The sequence below is a fragment of the Lissotriton helveticus genome, chromosome 4_1 (genome assembly GCF_964261635.1).
Source record: "Lissotriton helveticus chromosome 4_1, aLisHel1.1, whole genome shotgun sequence".
Classification (NCBI taxonomy): domain Eukaryota; kingdom Metazoa; phylum Chordata; class Amphibia; order Caudata; family Salamandridae; genus Lissotriton; species Lissotriton helveticus.
Window position 1 is genome coordinate 1,364,214,266 of NC_136063.1, and position 15,355 is coordinate 1,364,229,620.

General features: G+C 46.8%; 1 protein-coding gene across 3 annotated transcripts in view; it reads left to right on the forward strand.

The window, feature by feature from the left end:
• The window catches only part of JARID2 (jumonji and AT-rich interaction domain containing 2), a 666,167-nt gene that overhangs the window by 534,928 nt on the left and 115,884 nt on the right, over nucleotides 1–15,355 (forward strand). For all 3 annotated transcript variants that reach the window (XM_078687918.1, XM_078687917.1, XM_078687919.1), the window contains exons 12-13: nucleotides 4,821–4,935; nucleotides 5,231–5,336. In XM_078687918.1, coding sequence (XP_078544044.1) covers nucleotides 4,821–4,935; nucleotides 5,231–5,336 — 221 coding nt within the window. The remainder of the gene's footprint in view (nucleotides 1–4,820; nucleotides 4,936–5,230; nucleotides 5,337–15,355) is intronic.

Below are 15,355 nucleotides of genomic sequence, written 5' to 3' on the forward strand. Positions count from 1 at the left end.
AAGGAAAATCTTACATGATGCAGTAGTTTTGCAGCTTGAAGCTTTACTGGATTCACATACATCCCACCTGCCTCTCCTGTGACGGAATAAAAGTTTGTAGCATGTGTGGCTGTAGATGCACATGCTCTGCAAATTCCGGTCATCTTATGTTGGGCTTGGATGTTTGCAACTTGTGTTTTAGGTCTCGCTGGTAAACTGCATCCGAAGGATGCGTGTCCAGCTAGAGACGTATAGTTGCCTGTCTCGGGGGAAGGAAGGACAAGAGGGTGTTACGAGCTTTTGTCCAGGATTTGGGTGCGCGAACGTGCACGTTCCGTCCCGCGCCACGCCGTGCACTTCCTTCCCATACTCCAAGCAAGTCAGCCTAACGCGCATGCATGCACACACACACACACACGCGCACGCACTTACACTTACTTACACACACACACACACACACAGACACACACGCAGGCACCCAGACAGGCAACCCCCTCTCCCCTCCTTTCTCTTACCTTACCTTACCGGGCTTCGGGCTTCTCGGGAGCCTCGCAGAGCACTTGAGCTGCTCTGCCATGCCTGCAAGATGCGGGGCTCTCCCCTTAGGCATGGGGGCCCCGCAGTCTCCCCGCTGGTCTTCACCCGGGCCCCCTCCTGGGTCCCGGGACTTCAGGAACGGCACTTCGCTGTCGCTCCGGGGCCGGGCTCGCGCTCCGACCTAAAAACGAAACTTGAAAATGCTGTGCATGCGCAGGCAGCCCCCGCCCTCCCACTCCTCCCAGCCCGGAAATGTGACTATTAAGAGCAGAAGGGAAAACGATCATTCATGTGTTATCGGGATTCTAGTCCTGGCTTGACACTAAAGCACTCTATCTGATCCTGGACAAATCCTCCTAATTCCCTCCGCCCCCGAGTGTGCTAAAATGGGAAGCACTTAGAAGCAGGCTAAATGGTGGCGTGAAGCGCTATACAACCCAGTGCCTGCGTCCCCTTTAAGAATGTCTTCAAGCCTGCAGTGTGGCCGCTTCTGTGCAGCCTTCTTGCCGGTTGGCTGGATTCCTGTCCCCGGATTCCTCCAAGAAGCCCAGTGGAGGTGCAGAATGAAAAGCCTTTTCGCCTTATTTTTAGCAGTGTGTGGGATGGAGCAGAGCCCGTGCTGCGACGCCGCCAGCAGAGCCGCGCTTTATCTGAAGCTGCCAGGTGCTCTAGGTGAAAAGAAATGCAACCGGGGCGCCGAATCTCCGCGAACACCGGGGCGGCTCTATCTTTGTCAAAAACACATTTTTAATCTTCGGTTTGTCTGCTCCGGAATGAGGTTTACAGCAGAGAAATGTCTCGCGATCTTGCAAGTGCGGTGGCAGGCCTGAGCCCCCACGTGCATGGACAGCCGAGGCCGAAAGGATGGATACTCCTTTCCAAAGCCCCCTCCTGAGGCGCAACCAGGGCACAAGTCCTAAAAAAAGAAGTGGGGGGTGGGGGGGACGCTGTCACCGAAAGTGACGTCGCGACATGAAGTGACGTCACGAAAGGTGCCGAGCTCCTCGTCCCAGAGAGGCCAAAGAGTGATGTCCAGCTGGTTGGCTGGGGGGGACGGTGTCCCCCCCCCCCCCCCGGTAAAATAAGTGGGGGGACGCTGTCTACCCGCGTGGTACCCCTACTCGAGCCCTGGGCGCAACCTTCATATTTAAACAGCTCGTCATGGGCCATGGAACGCTCAGGTGCGGGGAGAATTCCACTGCTGTGCTGAGCATTGCACAGGAACCAATGCACCTGTAATGAGCTGAACTCGTCATGAGCACAGGAGCACTGTAGCTCATGACAAGCTCAGCTCGTCATGAGCATGGGAGCGCTGTGCGCGCCCCCCTCTCCCTCAGCACAGCGGGGGAATTACCCCTGCAGCGAAGGGGCTAAGCTATTAGCATTGTAAAAGTTTAAAAACAAAAACATAAATAAAAGGCATTGCCATTTACAATGCCAATAGCTCTAACTTTATTAATGCGAGACCTATTGCATTGCAAATGCTTGTTCTTTTAAGAAGTCTTCTAAGTCCCAAGGCTTCTAAGTCTCTTGTCTTAGCTGGCGATGTGCTTGCACACTAGCTAATTGTTAGCTGTTTTTTCTTCTTTCTTGCTTGGGCTTGGACTGCAACGTTTCAAAATAGGTTTTGTGAGTCAGTGCATCCTCATTTTGTTTGATGTAGGTAGGTGAATGTTTGGATACAATTCTGGGGCTTGGCTGTTAAATATCAGACACAAGTACTCAGTCGCAATTTAGTAATGCATAACTACCGTTCTCTTTCCAAATAACTGAATAACATATCCACCACTCCAATTACTTTCATATTTCACTATACTAATTTACCACTAATCCTTTATGGGTTCCGAAGTAGCGTGCTATTCGCCAAAAAAGCGCTGCAACACACCATATGGGGTAACATGCGCTATATATATGCAAACCTTTTACCCCTCTTCTATTCCTCTGCTACCCTTCTCAGTCCAAATAATTGACTAACATATCCACTACTCAAATTACTTTAATATTTCACTATACTGATTCACCACTAATCCTTTTATGGGTTGCTACTAGCCAAAAAAACGCTTCAACACCCCATTAGGGGTAACAAGCACTATACAAATGCAAACCTTTTTCCCTCTTCTATACCTCTGCTATCCTTCTCAATCCAAATGACTGACTAATATCCACCACTTAAATTACTTACGTATTTCACTATACTGATTCACCACTAATCCTTTATGGGTTCCGGAGTAGCTGCTACTCGCCGAAAAAAGAGCTTCAACACCACATCAGGGATAACCAGCGCTATATAAATGCTAACCTTTTTCCCTCTTTTATCCCTCTGCTACCCTTCTGACTCCAAATAACGGACTAACCTATCCATCACTCAAATTACTTTCATATTTCACTATACTGATTCACCACTAATCCTTTATGGGTTCCGGAGTAGCTGCTACTCGCCGAAAAAAGAGCTTCAACACCACATCAGGGATAACCAGCGCTATATAAATGCTAACCTTTTTCCCTCTTTTATCCCTCTGCTACCCTTCTGACTCCAAATAACGGACTAACCTATCCATCACTCAAATTACTTTCATATTTCACTATACTAATTCAACACTAATCCTTTATCGTTTCCGGAGTAGCATGCAACTCGCCGAAAAAACGCTTTGACGCCTCGTTAGAGGTAGTCAATCAATCAATCAATCAATCAAGCATTTATATAGCGCGCTACTCACCCGGAGGGTCTCAAGGCGCTTGGGGAGGGGGGTCCACTACTGCTCGAACAGCCAGGTCTTGAGTTGCTTCCTGAAGGAGAGGTGGTCTTGGGTCAGGCGGAGGTGGATGGGGAGGGAGTTCCACGTCTTGGCAGCCAGGTAGGAGAAGGATCTTCCTCCCGTTGTGGCTCGTCGGATGCGGGGAACGGCGGCGAGGGCGTGGCTGGTCGATCGAAGTTGGCGAGTGGGAGTGTAGAAGGTCAAGCGATCGTTGAGGTATCTGGGGCCTTGGTTGTGGAGAGCTGTGTGTGCGTGGGTAAGGAGTCGGAACATGATTCTCTTGTTGACGGGGCGCCAGTGCAGGTCTCTCAGGTGTCCGGAGATGTGGCTGTGTCGGGGGATGTCCATGATGAGTCGTGCTAAGGCGTTCTGAATGTGCTGGAGTCTTTTCTGGAGTTTGGCTGTGGTTCCGGCGTAAAGGGTGTTCCCGTAGTCCAGTCGGCTGGTGACGAGGGCCTGGGCGACCGTCGAGTAAGGTGGCCAGCTGTCTGTTGACTGTCTTCTCGACGACTTTGGCAGGAAAAGGAAGGAGTGAGATGGGGCGGTAGTTCTTGAGGTCGGTGGGGTCCGCTGAAGGTTTCTTCAGTAGGGCGCTGAGTTCGGCGTGCTTCCAAATCTCTGGGAAGGTGGCGGTGTTGAAGGAGGCGTTGATGATGTCCCGAGATGGGGTAGTAAGTAGTAAGCGCTATATAAATGCAATTACAATACAATAGTCCAATCGGGTTAAAACCAGTCTCTGGGCAGATTCAGGAACAATCCATATGAATGTGTGTAACCATTTCACAGTCTCAAAACAGGTTTCAGACCGTTGCTACCTGGGGCTTCATAGAGAACTGGGCATCCACTAGAAAGCCAAGATTCTTTACTATGGGGCCAGGAATATGGGTGTCACCCAGAGCAACGGGCCAGTGTTGAGGGCCCTAGAGGAATGGATTCTTTCTCAACACCAGCACCTCTGTTGTTCCTCTATTCAATTTCAGCGAGTTGTTGTTCATCCATGAGGTTTCATGAGTAAAAAATGAGTTCTGTGACCCCGAATCGTGATCCTGATGGGTGTTGCCATTTAGATCAGTTGCTACATTTGAGTGGACAAGGTACAAGACCAACACACATATTAAAAAATTAAAAACTGCAAGCCATATGTGTATGCCACCCATAGAATGCCAGATGCCATACGCCACCAGTCTCCACCCTTACTGGTAAAAATAACTTTGACTGATGATAACGTCATAGATATTTGGTTACTGCAATAATCAGTTGTTATCGTTTCATCCCCTCTCATCCATTTTGAAGTAGTTTTGCCTTCTGTATACGTTTAAAAAACATAAAAATTCTTTGCTACAAAGCGTTTTTCTCTAACTTGATATATGTGGATCCTTTTGACTTGTCAATTGTTTTGAACTAACTTCCTTTTACATTAAAGTGATAAATGGTTGAATTGTTTCCGTATAACTTTATTGGACGATTTGCACGAAAAACTAAGTAGAACAATTAGTGTTAAGCCATTCTTCTAAATACAATATTTCTTTCTTCCAAACTTTGATCTAGGTGTGACAATACCTTGGCTAAACATTGGCATGGTTTTTTCTACCTCATGCTGGTCACGTGACCAAAATCACCTTCCATACATTGACTACTTACACACTGGTGCTGATTGCATTTGGTAAGTACGCAAGCAACTTGTTCAGTCTCTTCCCACTTCTTTAATGTTTTAACCTAATGTGTCTTTTGAACTCTAGCTGTTGGGTATGGTCACAATTTACGTTTTTATATACAAAACAAAAAGCTGCAAGGTTGCTGACATTTGTATAACGAGGTGGGGCAAACTATTTTCAAGCACATCAAGTCTTTGCTGTCTGGATTACTCTTTGTGTGTGTTTAAATGGACTGAATAAGATGTCTGACATCATAGATTGGTAACGTGATACTTTATTAATTAATCAATCCATTCAACCTAGGTATTGCATTCCTGCAGAGGAGGAAAGCAAACTGGATGATGTGGTGCATACCCTGTTACAAGGCAATGGCACGCCTGGCCTACAAATGCTTGAAAGCAACGTAATGGTAAGACTTCATTTCACTTTTACACTTTTAAATAGTACTTTGGTTCGTGCATTGCCACAGTAAGAGTTTTGTTAGCAACAGCTAAGTAAAATATTATTGAAACTATGCAACTTGGCTATCGTTTATAAAATATGAATAATTGTACCTCAACATCTTTATAGCACTAAACTGCAGTGTATTAATTTACTCATAGCCGGTCCGTATTAATCATGGATAATAGTAGCCACAACCCATTTGTTCTGTCTCACCAGGTCTATTAAAAAATAGTCTACATTTGAGGTTTGAAATAGTCTCTCTAAATTCCTAAATATCTTACAGACAAAAATTTACAGTGACTTGTATGATTAAGAAAACGTATCATTCAGGCCTTTGAGAGTAACCTTTCGACCTGAATGATCAGTATTTAACCATTCTAGAGAACAAGTAGGGGGAAAGCTGTCCCACTCTCACAGAAAATAATATTACCATTGCAGTTCTCATACATAATGTCATTTTTGAGACACAGGTGTCCATCCTGTCACATGACTTCACAAGTCCTCTAACTTAGTTACAGATGTGCAAGAACCACACCACGTTTTACCAACTGGGTACATTGAGACCCAAAATAACTCACCTTCCCCCCACAGCTGGGATTCCAGGAGTATTGAACTCTAATTTTCTGAAACTGCTTAGAAGTTCATTCTCTTCAGGCCTGTACCACCAACTGGAGACAATTACTTTGCCCACCTCAATACTAGTCTCATTAAACTCCACCGTTCAGCAACATAATAATTAAAACCAAGATAATGGCATTGTTCCTCCCTTAGAATCACCTTCATACTGCACAGAGCAGTGGTAACACTTTGGATCCTGATAGTGGGAAAAAACAAACAATCCGAGTTAGGGTTTCATGGGAGTTACCGCGAGTTCCCTCGAAACAGAAACTTATTTGAAGAGAAACGACTTGTAACATTCCAAGCTCTATACTAGTTGTAAGAAGTGTGCACAGCATGTGACTCTACAACACTACGGCAGGCAACAAGATGTTACACTTAACTGATTCACTCCTTCTCAGTCCTAGAAATCATTACTAAATTCTTGAACACGGACTACCTAGGCCTCAACATGGAAGAACCCAGAGAACTGTTTTAGTCAGAGAATGTATAATTTATTTATATATATATATTGGGGGGGGGGGGGACTCCTTAAAAACCTGAGACCCTTAGATCAGTCTGAAGCTTTAAAGGCACAGTGCAGTTGTGTTACTCTGTTACTATGTAGGCTGGACCTGCCTATTGTATTTGAATTTTCTTTGTTTTCAGTCTGGTGAGATGATATCCTTCCCTTAGGTATTGTAATACACAGATTGGCTACTTTATACTTAGTTTTTAAATGTTTTTCGTAGCTTGTTTAAATAAAAGTAAATGCCTAGCAGTTTAGATAAGCATTCGGGATCCCACATTGGAGTAGAAGTATTAATCAGAGATTCCTGTGGTGGAGACCATGATTACAAGCAAGTAACATTTCTGATGGGTACTTGTACCTGCAAATTCCTCACCAATTGAATTTCCCATGTGACAGACTGATTCCGGAAACTTTCAATAGCTCTTTCGTGGCTATAAATGGTGCTATCTCCACACGGCGTTTAAACTATACCATTGAGATAGCACTGGATTCATAAAGTGCCCTCCCTGATGTCTGTTCCTTTTTTCCAAACCTTCAACACAGATTTTCAGACCTACAAGTGACATTAACGGATGGACCCTTTGATGGGGGGAAAACTTGTTGTAGACCAGGCTGATTCGGTCTTAGAACATTCTTAAGCTAGTAGGGCTACTGCACATTCACTTGGCCTCCAATCTCCACTCAGAGATTACAGCCAATTAGGAAGTTCCACAGCTTCTTCCTTGACTTCAGCTTCCACCAACAACCGTCTAGGCAACCCCATCAGCAACAGTCACAGAATTCCTTTCATAAACAATTCACAGGCCAAAGCAGGGGTCATAGGACATTGTACCCGACAAACATCTGTCTCCTCATCCTCCTCCCTTGTGCTACCAGGAAACAACTCTAGTTTACCCTTGTTGAAGTATAAGTGGCTTAAAGGGAGACCAGGTGTCTTATATCTGGAAGGCCTTAATTTCAGACCAACGACATCCTCCAAATTGTAGAAAGGGGGATATACCCTACTCTCTGAGTAGACCCCTCCCTAAATCCCTCTCCTCATCATCCAACCCAATGGAAGACCATCTCCATCTTTCAGGAAGAGGTGGCAGTTTTGACACAGCAGGGGAGCAGGTGCCAGACCAGAAACTTGGGCAAAGGTTCTACTCCCAGTACACTGTTGTTCCAAAGAAGGGTGGTGGTTTTTGTCCATTCTTTGACCTTTTCTTGAACCTCTTGCTCCACAAGAAGTTCAAGTTGCTGTCCCTGGCTCAGGTTCTTTCTCACAGGAAACTGAGTGGTGTCACTCAGTTTACAGGATGTATTTTCCACCTATCGATCATGCAGTCTCACAGAAAGTTCCTGTATTTTATGGTGGAATCCAGTTCCTATCAGTTTGGTGTACTCTTATTTGTTTTAGATCAACACCTCGGATCATCATGAAGGTGATTAAATTGATGGTGGCCTGCCTCAAAGTCAAGGATCCCAGTATTTCCGTACCTAGTCGCCACAGATGGTCTAACATCACTTGCATTCAACAGCATCATTGCTGTTCAACCTGGGTTTTTCTATTAATGTTCCCAAATCGCACCCGGAGCCTCAGTGTCTCCCGTTTATAGGGGCAGTTCTGGGCATGATCATACTTCGAGCCTATTCCCGTCCCCAGAGGGCCCGAGACATTTGGGCTATAATTCAGATGTTTCAGGAAGGGTTTTGAACCATTTCTGATAGTCTTATATCGGCTAGGGCCAAATGGCTTTGACTGTATTTTTGTGGTCACCCATGTGTGCTGGCACATGAGGACTCTGCAGTGGTTCCAGCTTGGGGGATGTCTTTCAAACACTATGGTGATCTCCAGGAATACAGCTGGGGATTTTGTGTGGTGTAAGTAGAGAGGAACGTGCTTCAAGGGATGTCCTTTGTCCTCCACAGACTATGACCACGGTAGTAACAGAACTGGAGATCAGGGGCCTAAGATTTCCAGAGGACAAAGTGCTTCATATCGGCCTAGAATTAAGAGCAATGTGAAAGAAGATAAAAAATTCCTTCCCTTCCATCGGCAGTCAGTCCATCCAGATCTTGACGGACAGTACAACCGTGAAATTGTATATCAAAAAACAGAAAGGAGTTATGAAGTACTGAAACTATGGTCTTGGGCACAACAACAGAATATTTGGTTAACTATCAATCACTTATCTGGGTCCCAGAACGTCAGGTTGGTATCACCTTGCCTACAGTGAGTGGCATCTCCCCTTTCCATGTGTTGCGTAAATTACGACTTTTGGTGTAACTCTACAAGGGGTGCTTTTTCCTCCAATGGGTCACACAGGACAACTTGGTTCACTGTACCGCGATGTATGGTAAAAAAACAGTTCATGTAGCCCTGCAGTGTCTTATTCAATGTAAATATTGCTTTTGGGTTACTAACAATCCTGTAAGAGGATTAGGGGCACCGTGGAAACAGCCACAGGCTTATTTCTTATTCATAGTATTACACACACTGTACTAAAAAGAATGAACACTTAAGTATAAAATTATTTATTACTACATGAATAATCCGTTTCTTGGTGCTTCTAAAGCAACCACACAGAATATTATAGAAACAGCCAATAGGATCATTATTAATAACAAGAACAATATGAACTTCTCTTACTTTGTTAAAATGTAATCTAAAACCTAACACCCTAATGTCTACTACTATGTGCTATGTTAAGAAAGCATGGAATGTACAGTAACTTGCAGTCTAGAGTTTCTTAAGGAGAAGAGGCTCAGTGCATACCTTGTTGGTAGTAAAGGCTGTCTTTACCATTGGAGGTGTAAAGACAGTGTTCCCTGCGAAGGGCAAACATGTGCTGAGGTAGCAGTCGGGCGGTCTTCCTCTGGGACTTGACTTTATCAGCTTCTGATAGCATCTGTGAGGTGCGAAGTGTGCCGGCAGTAGGTGAGACTGTCTCTGACAAAATCTGGGGCGATAATCTGGGCGAAGGACCTCTCATGAGAAGTAGTCAATTGGCAGCCCTTTTATACTAAATCTTATCAGAAATATGAGTTTTCAACAAAAGTTTAGAAATGTGTGATAGAGATTATGTGCATCGGGGTATTTGTTTCAGAGGTTTCCTTATGAGCACATAAGGCAAAAGGACGTCAATTCAGACTACATTATTTTGGTTATATGACTATGCGTTTTTGTTTAACCTTGACTTTGTGATGGCAGTCATTTAACACAGGCAAATGCCGCATTAGATGGTGTATCTGGCATTAATTGAATAACTTGAAGCTATAACAGTTTCTAGAAATATACGGTTGAGCGACATCTGCATCTAAAGGCGGACCTGACATTGATTCTGCTTAAATCAGGGAATATCCAATGTTCGTGGTCTTAAGTTAAGAAAGATGGCAACATCCATGGACCAAATTGGAATCGGACCTGCATAAGATGGAGTTGGACCTTATTGACTTTACGTCGGGGGACTCCTCTGGTTTAACCTTTTGCCACACTGGACAATGCTCACTGCCCTCCGTTTTGTGCCCTCCATTTTGCATTAGGAGAACACTGAGCGGCATGTTTCAGTTGTGGTGGGAGTCTCCACCAGATATTCCTTCCCATAACCTTGATTTCTCAAATTCTAACAAGGATTATTCAAGACCAGGCCAGATTCATTCATATCAGCCGTCTGTGCTTCTTCTTTTGCCCCTGCTTCGTCAGAGTCTCAGCGTGGATGCCCTATCCCAATTAGAAAGGAGCATCGCGCACCCAAATCTCCAGACCTTCCCCGTTAATACCTGAAGATTTAGCCAGGAAACTCTACCTCCTTTCAGCTACCACCAGAGGTGGTGAATGTCATTCTGTCTGCACATTGTCCCTCCACAAAAGTGGTCCATTCTGCTACGTGAGAGTGTTTGTCACCTGGTACGGTCACCACAATGAGAACTTTTAAGGCCTGTCTGAGATCCTTAGTTTAACACTATCGATGGACCAGCAGGGCTGTGGCTTGGGCATATTTAAAGGTTACCTGGTGGCCCTGTTAACATTACTCTGCCTTCCAGATCATCCTTCCCCCTCTTCAAACCTACCATTGTTGATGAGGTTCTTACACCACCACCTTTAGTCATGTCTCAATAGGATTTGAATCTGGTGTTAACATTTTTGCCCAGGTCTCTGTTTGAGCCCATTCACAGTTGCCAGTTAAGGCTGTTAAAGTCGAAGACTGTGTTTTAGTTGCCATTACGCTAGCAAGGTGAGTCAATGAGATTTAAGCTTTGAGTGTATGTCCCCTTTTAATATATTTCCCCCAAAAAAGTTGGTTCTTCGAACAGGAGATGTTTTTCTGCCATATGTGGGCTTGGGCAGTCCATTAACCTTCCTTCTTTTTAACCCCTGCCACATCCAACAAAGAAGGACCAGCTACACGAGGGGTTTCCAACCTTCCCAGTAATAAGAGCTACTTGTTTTTGATAAAGATCATCCCAAGCTACTAATTATTACTGTTATACCACATCAGACAAGATGACATTAGTGGCCATCCTATGAAAGATTACCAGCAGTGATCACCTCTGGGCACAGTTACTGGCAGTAATGCTCAAAAGGCTTTGTCAATTTGGGATCCTCTACAGGAATAATACTTACCAGCTGCAGCTGCAATGCCCCTGGCAAAAGGTAATAGTATTAGTACTAGATCTGGCCGACGCTATATGATTTATCAATCATTTATCAGTTTAGGATATATTTTGGAAATTATGTGTTCTGAAATCAGGACAGTTTTTCTCGAATGCACAAATCAATTTTGATATACATATATTAACCACAAAAAATCTTCTTCCTTATTAAGTCTGCGATGCACACAGGAGAGGTACCAGTAGCTCATGAGCTACTTGTTGGCCACGCCTGGACTACACCAACTGGATCCTAGTAGAACGATCGGTTTTTACATACACTAGATAAGTCCGGTCTGGCGACCATCTCTTAGTAGGTTATACTGGTACCAGGAAGGACAAAGTGCTCCATAAGCGAACAACGCCTCTTGGATCATTCTTTGCATAACGGTGTGCTGCACTGTCATGAAAAAGGAGCCTCTGGTAGGGAGCCTGGGCCCATTCTACCAGAACCAAATCCTCAAAATCCGCTCTGGTAATAGATATTCCTATTGCACCATCAACTTCACCATGCATTGTTACTTGGATTCTGAGGTGCGGAGGGAAGATCATTTTACCCGTTCTATGCTGCAGGATTTCCTCATCATACCATCCCTTCAGACCCACCTCCTAGGGGAGGTATTACTGGAGAACCCATTCAAGAGGTAAGGAATCTGCAGGTAGAAGTGTCCATTAGAAGAAAGTAACTTACCTTTGCTAACGATGTCCTGGGGGATACTATATTTGCACATTGCTCACCATTCCTACCCAGCTCCCTGCCTGAGGGATAATCGTGGTTTGCACCAAACCGTTCATCTAATAAAGTTCAAAACTAGAGATTTGCACTGCACCAATTATAGCGATGAAATTCTCATCTGTTAATCACCTCAAAGGCACTGGAAAGATTGGATGAAACTTACATCAGGATGCAAGGGGAGGGTCCTTTATGGTTTCAGTGAGTCACAATGGAGTTTTTGCCGATGCCCTCTACCCGCACTTGAGAGCTATGAAAGCTTCAGGATCCAGTCTAATGCTTAGGATATATAGGAGCCGAGGAATCATCAGGTAGAGTATTTACCAGAAAGCTTGTTCTAGAAGGTAAGTAGTTTTTTCTTTCATTCTACCATTTATTCTACCTCGGCTCAAATGATTAATGTCTCCTCTTCTCATAATACCGATGAATCTCCTAAGAGGGCTAAATCACAGTATCTCTAGAGATTTGTCAACAATAATTGACAACCCTCATGGTGGAGCTGAAATGCGACTGGTGTGTAAACTCACCTGCTCTGACCTATAAAGCATTCAAAACGCAGTTGTGATAGAATTGAGTCTTGAAAATGTATTCTCTGCCACTCGGACAATAAGCTTCGTGCCTTGTCTAGATAGCACAGGAATTAAGAAACCCACACCAGAAACTGTTGCTTCACTGAATTGAAAAGATATTAAGCATTTCTTACGTCATCCACAACCCTAATATATTTTGAGTGAACACCATAAAAATATCCCAAATTCCCACATAAAAAGATGTGCATTTTTAAAACCGAAATGAAATCAAGATTTAACCAGCCGCCTTGAACATCACCACAAGGCCAGCATTTAAAATAGCTGTTACACAGCTGCAGATCAGTGACTAGCTGCAGATCAGTGACTAGCTGCAGATCAGTGACTAGCTGCACTGGGGGTTGCATATCTGGCCAGGTCCACTAGATATATTTAAGGCTTTTTCAGTGTGCAAAAATTGCTTTCATCTGTGAATTCTGTTCAATCAATCAATCAATCAAGGCATTTATATAGCGCACTACTCACCCAGAGGTTCTCAAGGCGCTTGGGGGGGGGGGGGGGGTCCGCTACTGTTCGATCAGCCCGGTCTTGAGCTGCTTCCTGAAGGAGAGGTGGTCCTGGGTGAGGCGAAGGTGGGTGGGGAGGGAGTTCCATGTCTTGGCTGCCAGGTAGGAGAAGGACCTTCCTCCTGTGGTGGCTCTTCGGATGCGGGGGACGGCGGCGAGGGCGTGGTTGGTCGATCGAAGCTGGCCGGTCGGAGTGTAGAAGTGGAGTCGGTTGTTGAGGTATCCTGGGCCTTGGTTGTGCAGGGCTTTGTGTGCGTGGGTGAGGAGTCGGAACGTGATTCTCTTGTTGATCGGGAGCCAGTGCAGGTCTCTCAGGTGTCCGGAGATGTGGCTGTGTCGGGGGATGTCCAGGATGAGTCTTGCTGAGGCGTTCTGGATCCGCTGTAGTCTCTTCTGGAGTTTGGCAGTGGTTCCGGCGTAAAGGGAGTTGCCGTAGTCCAGTCGGCTGGTGACGAGGGCCTGGGTGACCGTCTTCCTAGTCTTGGTGGGGATCCACCGGTAGATCTTGCGTAGCATGCGCAGGGTGTTGAAGCATGACGAGGAGACTGCGTTGACTTGTCTGGTCATGGAGAGGGAGGAGTCCAGTATGAAGCCCAGGTTTCGTGCGTGGTCCGTTGATTTGGGTGCGCTGCCCAGGGCGGGGGGCCACCAGGAGTCGTCCCAGGCGGAGGGCGAAGATCCCAGGATAAGGACTTCCGTCTTGTCTGAGTTCAGTTTCAGGCGGCTGTTCATCATCCACTCGGCTACGTCTTTCATCCCTTCGTGTAGGTTGGCTCTGGCGGTGTTGGGGTCGTTGGTGAGGGAGAGGATCAGCTGGGTGTCGTCGGCGTAAGAGATGATGTTGAGGTTGTGCTGGCGTGCGATGGCCGCAAGGGGGCTCATGTAGACATTGAAGAGGGTGGGGCTGAGCGATGAACCCTGGGGGACTCCGCAGATGACTTTGGTGGCCTCTGATTTGAACGGGGGGAGGCGGACTCTCTGTGTCCTTCCTGCGAGGAAGGAGGTGACCCATTCTAGTGCCTTCTCTTGGATTCCGACGTTGCTGAGGCGCTGTATTAGGGTGCGGTGGCAGACTGTGTTAAATGCCGCTGAGAGATCCAGGAGGATGAGGGCCGCTGTTTCCCCGTTGTCGAGCAGGGCTCGGATGTCGTCAGTGGCGGCAATGAGGGCGGTCTCGGTGCTGTGGTTGGCCCGGAAGCCAGACTGCGACTGGTCGAGGGATACATTTATCTCGAGGAAGGCGGCCAGCTGCTTGTTGACGGTCTTCTCGATGACTTTGGCCGGAAACGGGAGAAGCGAGATGGGGCGGTAGTTTTTGAGTTCGGTGGGGTCCGCTGATGGTTTCTTCAGTAGAGCGCTGAGTTCGGCGTGCTTCCAGCTCTCTGGGAAGGTAGCGGTGGTGAAGGAGGTGTTGATGATGCCTCGCAGGTGGGGTGCGATGACAGCGTCGGCCTTGTTGAAGATGTGGTGAGGGCAGGGGTCGGTTGGGGATCTGGAGTGGATGGAGTTCATCGTGCGGATGGTGTCTTCGGTGGTGATCGGGGTCCAGGCGCGGAGGGTGGTGGTGGGGGTCGTTGGTGCGGTCATAGTGTGCTGAAGCTGTTGTGTATGTCTGCGATCTTGTTGTGGAAGTAGGAGGCGAGGGAATTGCAGAGGTCTTGCGATGGGGTGATGTCGTTGTTTCCGGCGCTGGGGTTGGAGAGCTCTTTGACGATTTTGAAGAGTTCTTTGCTGTTGTGTGCGTTGTTGTCCAGTCGTTCCTTGAATGCGGTTTTCTTGGTGGTGTGGATCAGTTGGTGGTGTTTTCGGGTGGCGAGCTTGAGGGTGGTCATGTTGTCTGGTGTTGGGTCTCTGCGCCAGGCTCTCTCGAGGGCTCGGCAGTACTTCGTGGAGCTCTTGAGTTCGTCGGTAAACCATGGTGCTTTCTTACTGCCGGGTCTGCTGGGTGGGGTCCTCAGTGGGGCGAGGTCGTCTGCGCAGTTGCTGATCCACTTAGTGAGGTTGTTGGCGGCCTGGCTTGGGTTCGCTGAGCTGGCGGGGGGGGTCCTGGCTCAGGGATGCGACAAGCTGGTCGGCTGTGATCTTGTTCCAGCTTCTGCGTGCAACCTGTTGCTGGTGGTGGTGGATCGTGTTCTTTTTGAAGCTGAAGTGGACGCAGCTGTGGTCCGTCCAGTGGAGTCCGGTGGCGTGGCTGAAGGCGATGTCCTTGCTGGAGGAGAAGACGGGGTCGAGCGTGTGTCCGGCGTAGTGGGTGGGGGTGGTCACCAGCTGCTTGAGACCGAGGTTGGCGAGGTTGTCCAGTAAGGTGGTGGTGTTGTGGTCGTTGTTGTTCTCCAGGTGGAAGTTGAGGTCCCCGAGGAGGATGTAGTCCACGGAGGGGAGGGCGTGCGGGCTGAT